This window comes from Molothrus aeneus, chromosome 2, assembly GCF_037042795.1.
Source record: "Molothrus aeneus isolate 106 chromosome 2, BPBGC_Maene_1.0, whole genome shotgun sequence".
NCBI lineage: Eukaryota > Metazoa > Chordata > Aves > Passeriformes > Icteridae > Molothrus > Molothrus aeneus.
The window spans coordinates 6,276,356-6,291,641 of NC_089647.1; the positions used below are offsets into that span (position 1 = coordinate 6,276,356).

A 15,286-nucleotide genomic window follows, 5' to 3' on the forward strand; every position below is an offset into this window, starting at 1 on the left:
TTGATATACCTGATGGGAAAAAAAAAAAATCTCACAGCTGGAATTCTTCCTGAAAACTAAAATAGATGACAAAGTAAAAGAGCAATCTTCTATAGACACTTAATGAAGACAGGCTTCAAGGGGTTTTCTATACCAGAGAGTACTTTACACCCCAGGAGGAGACAAAACCAGTAGATTTCTGCAGCTGAGGATTGCAGTCACAGCAGAATAAGTAAAATAACAAAAAACATATTACTTGTTAAATCACTTACACTGGTTTTCCTTTGGATTCACAAGTCAAAATTATAGATTGTCCTTCTTCAGGCCATGAATTGGAAGAAATGATTTTAACTAAAGGTGTATCTAGGAAGAAAAAAATAGACAACTTGTTGATATACACAAAAAAGATTTATTATCTAAGAGTACATTCTTCTCTATTTACAACAGTCTAAACCACAGATTTAATTTACACTTGGAGACAGTTTCATATGGAGCCTTGTGCAATTTCCATTGTCTTCAGGAAGGCAATAAAAATGACCAATGTAACTAAACCAGTAACTTTTTATATCCCTAGGAGACACAGATAGAAAGCATGTGTATACTAAGAGAAAATTATTTTTTATTTCTGTATTCGATGCAAACACTCCATATGACTATCCAAAAGTCTGATATCTAACAACAAAATAAAGAAAAAAAACCATCTATGATGAATAACAAGTACTCCATGCAATTGTTTGCCTATTTTTAGGCTGATATGATGGAATGCTGCTATTAGAGGAATGAATGCAATAGTGTACATTTGAATAAGAACACTTTTGTTGTTGCAGAAGCTTGAAAGTCATAATAAGATAGATACAATGGGCTTTCAGATAAAATACCTTGTTACAGACGTTTTACAGGATATTATTTGTGAAATGCAATAAAGCTGCCCCTAAACCATAACAATCTTAAACAGAATTTCCAAAGAGAATGTTTCAAATATCTGCAAAAAGCACTACAGAAGAATCTGCAATCTGTTGTCCAATGTGATTGGATTAGTTTTATAGTTTTAATTGCAAAAAGATACACAATAGAGCTACTGTGAATTCATGCCAAATAAAGCATTTGAAGTAGGTCTTTAACTTTTAAAATATTTGCTACCTGTCTTGCAAGAATATATTTTCAGAGTAAACATATGACTTAGAGGGCCACCTTTATAAAGAACAAAAAAAGATGATAAATAAAGGACTGTTATGCATTTTTCCTTAGGAAGAGGAGAACCAAATTTCATTGTCACTGTGGAAAAAAAAATCAGATTGAATTGAAAAATGTATATTTTTCCTCATGGTTTCTTTGTCTATAGCTTCCTAATACAAACCACTTTATCCTGTAAATCTAGGATACCTAAGTTTTGTCTCACTAAATTTGCAGTTGCTGTTATCCTTAGCAGTTGACACAATATAGCTTCTTATTGAGATGCCAATAGTCCTGCTGAACCCTAAATGGCATCTGAACAATTAAAATGATGGAAAAAAATTCTGACTTTTGATTTTTTATTTTTGCACATCACAGAGTAACAGCACAAGACAAGAAGAGGGAAAGGCTTAGTGCAGACTCTCTGTAATTCCACTGAAAGTATTTTCAGCATCATTCAGCTTTCCAGAATAGCTGCTCTAACCTTACACCAGTAGCAAATCTGTTCCACAAGTCCATATTTTTAAGGGCCCTGCAAACCATTATACAGGTGACTAATCCTTTGGAGGCCAGGCTGGCATTTGCTTCATTTTTAGCACATGCTTAAGGCACTGACCTCAAGTGCCTTAATAAATCAGGGCATCAAGTACTTCTGTGATTTCAGTGCTGCTGTTGAAGATGAGTAAATTACTCTCTTGACTATACATTGAACCAGAGGAGCAAATTAGTATCAGATAGGAATACATGAAGAATTTAACTGGGGGAGGGAGAAAACTAATGCAATGAGATCAAGAGGTTTCCAGAGAAATATGAAAAAGAGCAAAACTTTGATGGAAGTAATCCTGACAGCCACAGGTGAAGGAAGAAATTAAAGGGCAATCCAGCTATTATTCCTGGCTTAAATATTTTAAAAAATTATCAGCATTTTTTGCAATACTGTTAATGACCCAAATAAAATTGAAGAGAGGATTCCAGACAATTAAGCTTTCATCTGCATGGATCAATGCAGTGCTGCTTGCCCCTACTTGAAGTTCCCATTCCTACTTTAATCCACCAGGCAGCTCTCTGTTCTCCACACACTTCTAAATGGAGCTTACTAACACAGAAAGGTCTTCTATTGAGGTTTCACCCTCTAAGGCACAACAAAGTGGTGTAAGAAATACATTCCCTAGTGGTTTTCCCTGCTAATTGACTTAAACAGTAACTACTTGTTTCTCTAAAGCAGGAAACACAGGGTTTAATTCAATATATAATTTTTAGGGAAGACAACAACGGAAAATTTTTGCATTTTATTAATTATTCTTTTTCAAAAACTAGATATCCTATTTTGAGTGATTTATTCTCAGTATTACTATTTCTATTTTTTATTTTTAGGCCATGCTTGATTTCTCTCCAGAATTAAAGTTTATATTTAAAAAGGAAAAACCTTTAAGATAAACCTGCCCTCTATCTTCACATTCACATCAATAATTTAAATGAAAAGAAATCTTCAGAATAGTTGAATTGAATCAAAACTAACCTAAATATCTTGTTTTTACAAAGATGATAGAACCCTGCTGACTGGTACTTTCCCAGAACTCAAGATGCTATTACAAAACACTACCTCCCACTGTGACTCTCATTTTGGAAGAACTTAAAAAGTATAACTGTACTCTATCAATACTGTGAGTTTTGACCTGTCACACTTAAAATATTAATCATAACAACTGGAACATCACATGATCTCAGGCAAACACCAACATTAGAAAACAGCCTAAAGAAAGAAAATCAAGAACCGTTATACACAAAGACATTGATTTCTTTTCAGATATGTTTATCAGCTTGTTATAAATAATGGAGATATGTCCAAAAAAAATCTCCTTCTACAACCAGAAAAAAGGAGTAGAGTCAAGAGTAATGTGGGTCAAATCTTTTCCTCCTCCTCTAAACTCAGTAGAAAAATAACAATGTGTACAAAGCTGAACTTACCTGAACTTTAATAACTTGCATATTTTTTAGTATTTAGGTCAGCAATTTCATGACATAAAATACCATGGGCCAGTATTCAAAGCAAAATTCTTCTGAACAAGGGAGTGGTGACTACAGTTTCTCTACAATATCTACAAATATGTCCTTATCCTGAGTTCTAAGAATATTATGGAGGAGATAAGTATTCCAAAAAGAATAAGATTTGGGAAAGTCCAATTCTATAAAAAACTAGTGGTTTATGTGGGTATAAGCACCACAGCAAGTTTTCTCAGTAAAACACAATGCTTTCAGTACCCAGTGATTTTTTTAGTTACATCCATCTCCAGCAGCGAGAGCTTCTTTGGCCCTCCAGTCTTTAGTTTGAGTTATGAGGTACTTATGAGCTGCAACTGATTTCTTCCACCAACCTAAGGTCAAACATGTCTTAACATATCTTCTACCCTCCATGAGCACAGAATCTGCTAGTTTGTTTCTGGACATACCAGCTACAGGTAAGAATTATGGCATGGGGCTTTTTTTTTGTATAACCTTTCGTGATTCAGCAGACCAAAGGCAAAAGTTCCCCTGAGTGATTCTGCTTCATCCATCTTTCTAGGATTTGGGCTCATCTCATCTCACAAGCCTGGGAAACTCATTCCAAAACTTTGGGAAGATTTATTGATTTTTGATCAGGCTATGTCATCTTCAGCAAGACACAAAATCAGTGAACATGTAGAAAATTGATACCAGCTTATACCAGTAACAATCTGATCTGATACATGAAGAAATTAAACACTTCAACACGACTTTTGTTTTACTTTTAGCAGCAACTAATGGCAACATTCAACATCCAACCTTGTGGAACTGCATAACTGACTGATTTAATCTCTTTGAAGCTATTTTCAAAATAAAGGTGGTTCTCATCAGTGACTAGACCTTTGCTCTTAATCAGATCTATGCTTAAATGTGTGTTTACTTTCAGAATGTACTAGTTGCTTTTACACTGCTTGAAATAAAATAGACTTCAGTATATATTTATATTATTTTATCACCAAGCCTTTATAAGGTTACATGCAGGATTAAATTCCTTCACATAAATTTACTCATATAAAGTAATCACATGAAAGCCACTGGAAAAAAATCCCTCATGATAAGTTATGTTATATTTCATGTGCAAACTCTCGACAAACACAGTGTAAAAATGGAAACCTGAATTCATAAAAGTAAACAAATTGCTAGAATTGTGAAACAGGCCAACAACAGAATCTGACAATTAATCTCTACTAGTTTCTTCTTAGTGCCAAGATAGTAAAAGTGGAATTTGGCCTGTTTTACATATGTATCTTCAGAAGTCATTGGTCCCATCAGTTCTCAGCAAAACCTCTCATGGAACTCACAGCTCTGGCAGAATCACTAAATCAAAGTATAATCCTTTGCACCTAAGGCATTAATCAGCAACAGGTGTGTAGGAATAAGCATATGAAAAATCATTTTGTGAGACAAAGTGGTAGCATTATCATGAGGTTATGATAGGAACACAGGTTATGATCCTGTTTTATCAAATAATCCCTCCATAATGTAATCATCTTCAGTCAACGTAATTATAATCCCAGAAACAGAAAATAAGACCACCTTTCTTCTTGGGCAGATGTTAGGGTGGGTGGAGCCCATATATTTCATTGGCACTTATAAGAAACAACAATTGGAAGCAGTAGACTATTGAAGAGTAGGAGTATTCATGATCTTTTAGTCATCAGAATTCCAGGAGTGCTGAAAATGCACCTATGCAAAGAACCATGCAGCAGTCTTTCCTCCAGGTAATTTTGATATATCCATTACTTTAGATGTAATATAAACTTCTTGCCACTGGATTTCTCTACACATTTTGTTAAAAGGTAAATCTCAGCCTCCACTGGCATTCCAGTGAATGGAGGATTAACAGAAAAAGTCTTAGTGGTTCTCCTCAGCAGAAATTTACACAGGAATATTGTATCAGATGCACAGATCCAAGTCAAGGTTCCTAATTTGCAAATTTTCTGCTGAATTATAGATTTTTTTAAAAAAGAAATAAATGCATTAATGTACTATGAAGTTTAAACTTAGCACCCCAAATATCTTCCAATGTGGCTGAATCATCAGAAAGCAGAACAGAACAAGTTCACCTCCTCCTTTTCCCTTGCAAGGGTAGAATTACTAATCCCAAGGGTCCTGTACTTCAGCAGTCTACATTTAAGAGGACTGCTCTACCTCCATGACTCAGGAAGCCACTTCTACACTCCCTCACTTAATTTGATACATAATTTGATTTTTGTGAGAAGTGCTAATCAATCCATCAAGATCAGTTATTAGACCCCATGCAGTGATTTATGAGTAAAAGAGGTTACTTACTCCACTGAGTACTGAAGTATTCACTCTGTGTTGATCAGATCCATCAAAATACTTATTTGGCAATAATTTAGAGATTAGAACATTCAGCCTGTGGAGTTCATGGATTAAGGGTTTGGTCTGGTTCAGAGTGCAAGGACCTCTCATGCAAGAGCAGAGGTCAGTGAGGAATGCTAAGGTCTCCCTTCCAGCCAGATACTGAACTAAGATTTCACTTTGAATGTGAAAAGGCTTTTTCTCTTACCTATTTCCTAGTTTGGATAAATCAGGATAGTCTGACACACAAAAAAATAAAAAGCCAGGTATTAGAAAATTTTTAGCCCAACACACATCATGATTTAGAACTTCTCAAGCAATTCAGTACCGTGCAAATTGTCTCTATTTACATTCAGTGTCAACATAACACAGAATATACCCTTCATTTTACATTTAGGAAAGTTTTCTAGAGCCAGATAAGGATATTCACAAAAAGAAAAACTTATAATACTTTTAAAATCGCCACCTGTTTCCTAAGAATGTGTCAATCCTTAGCATTGAGTGGTTTTGGTGCATCCATTCTTAGGCTTTGCATTCGAAAAATGACTTAATTTTTTTTAAAGTACTTTTTGAGCTGGTGGCCTCAGAGTAGCCTTATGTGTCAAAGATTACAATATTTTTGAATGTTTAAATAATTATTTTTAAAAAACCAAATAAGTAAATGTAAACACAATGCCATAAGCAGATCTTAGATATTATACTAATACCAACACAAACTGAAGAAAACTCTGTCCAAACTGGTAACAAATATTTTCTCAGCTAGGGCAATTATATTTCCACACTTATTTCATATAAAGTGCAATAAATAAACTCATTTATTGCATGAAGTCTGTGATTCCTACTTCCCAAGGTAAAATGGCATCACAGAAGATGTAGTTTCTTTCACATTTCAATTAAAATCTCCTGTAGTAGTATCCTTTTAAGGTCTCACATGCTATACAGTAATTTTGCCAAATGTTTGGATCTTCTCTTTGTACATGTTTAGCATGATTTTCTCAAGATCAAAGCAATCCAATAATTAATATTTAAAACCAAAATATTTTATTTACTGTTTAAGTAATAATCAATTCATAAAGTAGTACTGGTCTCAACTTTTAGTTTTGGATAGTCTGGTTCACGTAATTTTAAGGAAATGGGTGATAATGGTGGACTAGTCAACCCAGGACATAGTGTCAAGCAGAAATCACATTTCTCTTGACTTCCTCTGTTTTTCCTTCACCAAAGAAAACATTTTTTCTGGTTTGTAGAATATTTAAAGATCTGGCACAGAAAAAAATGTCCTTTTTGGTGACAGTAACATATAATGTTCAATATATACAAGGTGCATAGAGAAAGATAAATCTTTTGAATTATTTTAGTTTATGAGTCTTTGGGGTTCAAAAGGAAAAATTCATTGGTCAGGTTCTTTCCCGTATGCATGGCACACATCAGTGTGATATATGCTGCCTAAATATTTTTTTCTTAAAACATGAGGGATTCTGTGCTTATTTTCTCTTTTTTTTTTACCACAAATGTCCTAATTAGTCTTGAAAGCTCTAGTAAAAAGGGCTAAACCTTGTGAAAACTGTAGAAAAAAGGAAGCACAGCTGGTCAAACATTTGCACGTGATGAACAAAAACTTAACAGCTCTACACAACACAGCACTACAACAAACATATTAAACCTCCAAAACAAGGCTCTTCTAACTGATTAGTTTCCATGCAGCCAAATTGTCAGGCATCTATCTCAAAACCAGGGCAGAAACAATCCTGTCCCTAATTGTGTCATAAAAAATTGAAAGCAGCTCATTAACATCATTTGACCCTAGGCCTCCGCTGGAATACTTTGATTCTGATGCATCTTTCCTTTAAAAGTGACTCTCTCTCTGTAGTTTATGTTATGAACATCTCACCAGCTGCAGCAAGAAGCTGAGTTTGTTGGAATGAAACCTGTGATCCATGCTGGATTGGCTGTTTGAGTGCAAATTATGTTAACAGCAAAAGGAAAGGTCCAGGGAGGGGCAAACACATTGCTGGCTGTGTTTGTCAGGGGAAGCAAGCGCTCATGTTATATCAGGATCTGCTACAAGTGTTACTTACATTCCTCCTGCTAAAAGCACTGAAACCACCTCCTTATTTCATCTTTTAGGATGATGTGCGGATTGTATTAATTACCTTTTGTCACTAGAAATTTTCTCCTATACTCAATGATTTAAAAAGCCTTAAAAGTATTGCTAGTAAGTAAAAGCTTTGTTTAACAACCTAGCTGAGCACTGCATTCAACAGTGTGGAATATGATGAAGGATCCATTCAGGAAGAAAGCTGTGCTTGTGTGACAGAGCAGTTCTTCCCACTGTGATCACTGAGCATCCCATGGATGCCAGGTTTTACCTTCCTGGACCCTAAGCAACACAGGGAACATGTCTTATTAATTACTTGCCAGTTCAGAATATACTCAGCTGAGCTCCAGGCAGCCCAGGTAAAACACACAGACCTTTTCTGTGGTGTAACATCCATGTCATGGCTGCTGGGTCATCTGGCAAGGAAAAGGATAACCCCCACCTTCCTCCCATTACCCACTGACTATTTCCAGAATACTCCAAGTTCTGAATTAATTACTTGATCTTGTGCAGCAGCACCTCCTGCCTGTATCTATAATACTCAGATTTACTATGCCATTTTTAATACATATATTTACCTTGTTGTCTTTTGATTTGAACACAAACCACCATTTTGTCTTTGTACCAGACTGCAAGTTACTATAACTGGTTCATTACAACACATTTTTCTTCTTAAAGGTTTAGCTAAATTATGAGCTACCAACCGCATGTCTTTACTTCATGGTTTTATTTTATGACTGCAAACCTTCTGAATACTGAAAAGCTTTCATAAATTTCTCAGATATTTTAGTGTGGCAGTGCACAACAACAGTTCTGGTGCTATAATTTTAAAAAATGTTATAAAAATCTAACAGTCTGATAATAAAAGATTATTGCTGCCTGGTAATAAATGGCTGCCAGATGATAAGATTTTAAAAGTTTTCCTGAGAGACTAATCCATTTATTGTCTATCCATTTTTGTCTGTTTTTCTTCAAAATGCATGTTTTTGAAATCTATTTATGTCACAGCCTTCTACATTTTTCATTGCGCTTTTTCTCTCTCTTATATCTTTGGAACCTTTCCACATTTCCAGATGCAAAGATAAAATAAGCAGATACCTCTGAAAATGATGATGTATCTACTTCCTAAATTAATTAGCACTGGAGTGAGCACAGGCAAGTTTCAGGAACTTTTTTTTTCACTTCAGAAACCATGAGAATATAATTTTCATACATGGATAGCAGTTACAAAGCTCATTGAAAATTCTGTAGTCCTATATAATTTCATTCTTACTTCTAAAAAATATAAGAAAATAAGCTTAGGAAAGAAGAGACTTTAAAAGTAAATTCCAAGGACAAACCACTCCAGCATGCACAAAAATAAGCATCAGATTGGATATCCTAAATGAGATGAGAAAGAGGAGAGAGGAGCACTTTAATCAGCTCTGTGCAAGTGCTCACCATTTTTAATAGCTTTTACACTTACCAGCTGTGCATCCTACAGCTGTGAATCAGCATTTCCCCAAATTTGGCTTATTTTGTAAATGGCAAGCAGCATGGCTTCTGTCTGTGCACTGCTGCCTTGAATAAGCACTTAGGTGCAAATCTGCCTTGGTAACTTCACCAAAGTAGCCTGGCAGATGCAGGAAGTTTGATAATCTGCTTCAGAAAAGAATGAATAACTCCTTGCTTAAATGGATGAGAGAAAAACAATCAATATTATGTATCTGAAAAATTATTCAATTAGTAATATTTGTGGGTGAGTCAATCTCATTCAAGCAATTGTGCCACGGCAATGGCATTTAATTTCAATAAAAGTATTCAACAGCACTGAGAAATTAAGCCTTATGATAGTACTTCAATACATAGGTTTGACAGAAGTGAATACTTGGTACCATATCCAAATGAATATTCCAATGTCTTCTTTTTGTACTCCTTTAAAACTGCTTTACAGTTAAGCAGGACCAGAAACAGCATATGGTCCCTTTGTTACCCGAGATTCTTTGATGAATTCTGTTGTGTCATCCTTAATCTCATCCGGTTTATTTAAAAATTATGTTTGTTGTAGGAAAGAGTAGTAACAGCTTGTAACAGAAGAGTGTAAATGCACTCTCCTGGATGCAAAACATGAAAGTGGATGCCAATGTGGGGGAAAAGAAAGATTGATCAGTCAAATATTCCCTCCTGACACTCGTATTACATGAATGCCTCAATTTGAGCACCAACCTGGCAGGAAACCATTTAGCTTACTAATTCTGTGGGCATTGATTATGTGGTAGTTTGTTAAAGATATCCATTGGACTTGTTTCAGCACCTCACCTGCTGGTCATGCCAGGCTCCTTCCCCACAATTACTGAAACACAATAAAGGATGTGAAATGTGGTAGTACATAACATGTGGCTTGGGGTTTTGGGAGGGGAAAAAGAAGCTGGAAGTACAACACCAAAGCTCCACAGTTCCCCTCTGCTCCATTTCAATGTTCACAGATTTACCCTGCCTTTGTCACCTAATGTGTTGTTTGATCATTCTTACCTACTTTGTGCTTGGCCTTAACCCAGGCAGAGATAAATGTGAGCACATCAGTAGCCCCTGCTGAATTAATTGGAGGACAGAGTGGCACTGTCACCCCAGTTCTGAGTGTGTGCCACTCCATGGAGATAGCACCAGACAACAGCCACTCCCTTTTACATGGCTTCTCAAATGGGTCACTGGTTTCTGAATTATGCATTAAGTCCCATCCACACATGAATGATATGGTAGAAACAATATTTTCTTTGCAAATCAGTTCTGTTTTCTCCAGTGAATGCAAGTGATGAAGCTTGGTTTTACAACTTTCATCTTGTTTAATTATTTTTGCCATGCCACTTTTTCAGAGTAAACAGTAAAATCTGTTTCGTTTAGCATCTCCATTGCCTTACACTGTGCTCTCTCCAACTTATTTATGTTTTATCTCACTTTTTCTGTTAAGAGAAGGAGAAAAAGACAAAGAAAAGTCTTCTGCCTAAACCACGTAGAAATGCTGAACTTTGAGAGAGTGCATGACCTTTCAGTGTAACTTTATCTTCTGCTTTCTCAGATTCTTTTGTTTAAAGCCTTCATTGTTCTGTTGTGTCTGACTTAAATCATCTTGAATATGGCTTAAGAACTGTAGCACATCCATAACTGTTAGAGAAGTGAAATAAGAGTTCTGGATGCTCAGAATTTCCAAATATCTCTTCAGTCCTTTCTCTGACATGCATATCAGATATTAGACTCTATAAAAGTTTAGTCTATATAAAAATAACTAAGCAGTAGCATCAGAAAACGAAAATTTGATCTGCTTCTTGCAAATATTCATCCCACCCTCGTGAATGGCAAACTTCTCCTCCTTGGGTGGTTCTGGTAATGATCTCTAAATTTGTTTTTTATCTTTTCCTCCAGACTGTCTCACCTGCTTGCTAGTCTTTCCTGCTTTTAATATTATTAAACTCTCCCTCCCAAACTTCCTTTAAAACCTTCTGGAGCCCTCTCAGTCACACAACAGGCACATGGAATATCCTGCTCACACCAGATTTCAAAGGTTTTATCAGAGTAGACAAGCCACCCTGTGGATTTTCTACATAAGATTTTACAGAGAAACAAATTAGATTTTATTTCACTTGCAAACCATATTTGAACGTAAACCTCCAGATGGTAAAGGTCAGGATTGTACATTAACCCTTTGAACTGGATATCCCCTTTGAAAGATGAAAGTTTGGCAGTAAATGGACTTACAAGTTTATGAATTATTTTGCATTTAAATAATGGATTTCTTATTTTCATCCATCATTAACCTAATTGATCTCATTTAAACATGCAAATTGTAGCAGTGAACTTTTCTGTTCACAGATATTATCCTTTTCTGTGTACAGTAACTATCCCTTAAGTTTCATTTGTTTCAAGCATTCACCAGTATGAAAAGTTTAATAAATGCAACTGCACTAATTAACAAAGTGCTTACATAATTATTGAGCTATATAATTAATATTTTATTTACTTTTCATTCAATATGAAGAGATGCAGAGTACTGAAACTGTAGCTTTTAAATTGCATTCTCATTATTACTGTTTTCATCTGCATCTTACACTGGTAAGTATGTTTCTATACTTTAAGGGAGATAGACTGGCAGCTGGTCCTCAAAGTATTGTATTGAGATGTATTTTTTTTCCATATTAACATTCACAGGGTGAATTCAGGAACAAAAATGAAACAAAAAACAAAACCCAAACCTGTTTGGGTTGGTTGAGTATCACAACATGGGTGAGTCTTGGGTGGGAACCTGGACGTGTAAAGAGGATAAACTTAAATCAGAGAGAGTCAACTGGAAGACACCAGAATTGTCTCCTTCTCAAGCTCACAGCAATCCAGCAAAATCTTCAGTGAAAGAGAAAAGCAGGAACAGTGCTCAGAAGTTTGATTTCCTTTCAGATTCAGGAAGACATTGCTGAAAATGTCCAGCTTTTCCTCATGAGCTGCTCTCTGGGAACCTGAACAGCTCACAGGTTTTCACTTAAAGTGAAGGACATCCCTGCTTGCTTAGGCTTACAGAGATCATCTGTGATCGGAGGCTTTGTGAGAGACCAAGGTCCTGTCTGCACATCAGACAGAAAATACAGCCCACTCTTGCTTCTTAAGCTGGAACAAAAGGTGACTTTAATCAACAAGAACCAAGCTTCAAATATTGGCCTCCTTCCACAAGTTCCAGAGGTCTCTGAGGTATCACAGCTCCAAACCACTCAAATTATTCCATGATAAAATGGTTGTAGGAAGAGAATAAATCGTGCTAGTTTGAAATAGAGAACTGCAAAGCCCTGGATGTGCAAATCTCAGGTGAGTTTGGTTTGTTTTTGTGACTCTAGGGAATTATGTGCCTGGAAAATCCAGGTCTTTCCACTGTATCAGAAGTTATACGAGAATTGTATGGTTAAACTCATTGGTTGAAGTCATCGTTACACAGACATTTTCTCTCTTGGCAACATCAAAAGAAGCTTCAATTCTCACAAGAATTGCAATTATTTACACTCCTGACTCAACACACAGGCTATTTGTTTGAGTTCACCTAGTATTTTGGGGTGATGCTCAAAAAAAAAAAAATTAAAAAAATGGAAGGTGCTGCTATGACACCTTATTATCCTAGTTAACATGGCATTTTCTGAATCTGGGGATGCATCTCTTGCCAGATTGTCCATACACAGATTGTGGCAGTGTGTAATCACACCAACTGTTAACAGATTTTACTCCTAGCCAGTGTGTCTGTTGAGGTGTCATACAGTGCAATGAAGACATGGTCACAAGCAAATGAGAATGACCAATTCTGCTGACTGATCAGAAACCAATGAGATGAGCATCAGTGAAGGAAATTTCTTTTAAGTCTCATATTTTCTTCACTTCAGAAAAACCTATTTTCTGCCTAGGGAATAAAAGCTGCTTCCAAAAAAAAAAGGGAGATGTGCCCTTGTTCCTAAAGCATAGGTGTCACTTAACTCTGGGAGAGTTCTGGAAACACATACCACAAATCAAAAGAAAAAAAAAAAAAGGCAAATCAGAGGAGATATGCCAAAGTGCAAAAGCAAAGATTTTTTTTAAGCACAAAATGGGGGGAAACAATTAAAGTAAGTAAAGAGAAAGAAAGGAGCACATAAAGAGAAAATTGGAATCAGCTTCAAAAAGACAAATGGCCACACAGCTTAAAGAAAATGAATGTGTGGCACACATTTTACAGTACTGAAGGACCATATGTAGGCCTACAGACAAGGAAGAGAGAAGAGTTTTCCTTTCCTCCCCTATTTTATCATAGCTAAGAAGTATCCCATTTTGTTTGCTTTTGCATGGGCATACATTTGCCCTTTTTGAGCTACAAAAAGTCAGCAAGTCTGGGTAGAGACAGGCACCTTGAAGAGCCACTAACATATTTAACATGTGACATTCATTAGAATTTAACATTAAGACTTAAGGGAGACAGGGTTTTTTGTGTCTATATACTGTTCTGATGGGCAGCTCTGAGGCTTTTAGGCATTCATCACAGACACAGAGTCCAGCACCCAATTATTCACGACTCTTTTCTTGCCTGTTTTTAGAATGCCTTATTTCATGTAGTGCTATATGAAGGTGCAGTACATTATATACTACAATTAATAAATTTTTATATATTCACACACAGTTTTTACTCATTTTTGTTCAGAATTTGTATTTTAGAAACTCTGTTCCAACAAAAACTTGAGAGCAGCCAAGCAGAAAAAGTGTGCTAAACCCTCCTAGTGAGCACCAGGGATCTCTTTGGTGAAATGCCTTTGCTTGCACCAGCAGAAATTCTGGACCCATCTTGCCATCAGGGAGGGATCCATTTGTTGTTACATCAGGAGTGAGAGGGGCAGGGTGCTGTCAGACACACGTGCACACACAGACACCCCGTGTTCTACACGGCCGCACCAGCGCGTGGCTGATCCGATCCGCAGCCTGCTGCACTCCCAGGGCTTGCTTGACTTAATGCAAAATCAATACCTTTATTTCCAGGATAACAATTCCAACATTCTCATGGAATGGCTGCCTAATTTTAAAGTCAAGTCCAGATGTTCATTGCAAAAGAATCTAATAACAGCTCACAAAAGAAGAAGTGTGCCTATCACACAAACATGTTGGAATAGCCTGTGGAAGCAAGTTAGCTGATGGCTATAGATTTGTCAGGCCGACAATTCACTGCACATCTGTGTCTGCCAATATGGAATTTACTCAAAATTGCCTCTCTAGACACTTCTTTACATAACACATATTTAGCTTATTAGTGCTGTCATTTGGGAGTGTGGTCAGCTTTTAAGCAAAATCTCACTGAGTCCATTAGCACGGATCACATCGCAGCTGCCATTTTAGAAGCACCATGATTAGGTTTGAAGTTCAAATGATTTGATTTCACTTTAAGGCTTCAAAAGCAGCCTCTGGGGTAGATTTACACAATTAATTTTTACTGAGGTCTGCTGGGTAATTTACTGTAGTCAGAGAACCTTCACTAAGGTAAGGTAATTACCACTGGGTAATTTTATGGCACTCTGTTCAGTACAAAGCAACATGTTGGCTGGTTTCTGCTCAGATAAGACCTGGAAGGAAGAGAAGATGCTGCTTTTGGGAATCACAACATGTCCGCAACACTGAGGAGGGATGAGAAGAATTCACTGACTTCCCAGTTGTGGACCAGAAGTTGTACATGTCCTCAAAATGTCTTTTCAGGAGCATGCATAAGGACTGAGACAATCTCTTAAAAATTGTACTGAGAAGCTTTCAAAATTGAAGCACTGTACCCATCATTCTTTAATACAGGAACAAAGAATACATTCTTGGTTTAGTCTGAAAACATAAGTAAACAATGAAATTAAGTATCCCTTTGAGATTTGTATTTATCACTTACAAGAAGCACTTCCTAATAATCAGTGGCAGCTGGGCTGACAAGCAAACTTCAGAGCAAAGCCAGAGGGGATACAAGTCTATTTTAGGTTTGCTATTGACAGTAAGGGTCACAGGAAAAATAAACTCAGCAAGCAGTGTCATGCTACCACAAACCTCTGCTGGCCAAGCAGAAACTAAATTACAGCCCAACCTTTCAGCACAGCAGAAAGACTTGGGCAATTGGACTGCCCTGCAGTGCACAGAGCACAACATACAGATGAACAGGATTAAGCA

The 15,286-nt window shown here is 36.5% G+C and overlaps 1 protein-coding gene across 3 annotated transcripts in view; it reads right to left on the reverse strand.

The window, feature by feature from the left end:
- Positions 1-15,286, reverse strand: part of CADM2 (cell adhesion molecule 2) — a 573,596-nt gene that overhangs the window by 84,734 nt on the left and 473,576 nt on the right. For all 3 annotated transcript variants that reach the window (XM_066571920.1, XM_066571921.1, XM_066571919.1), the window contains one exon: positions 252-342. In XM_066571920.1, the coding sequence (XP_066428017.1) occupies positions 252-342 (91 nt within the window). The remainder of the gene's footprint in view (positions 1-251; positions 343-15,286) is intronic.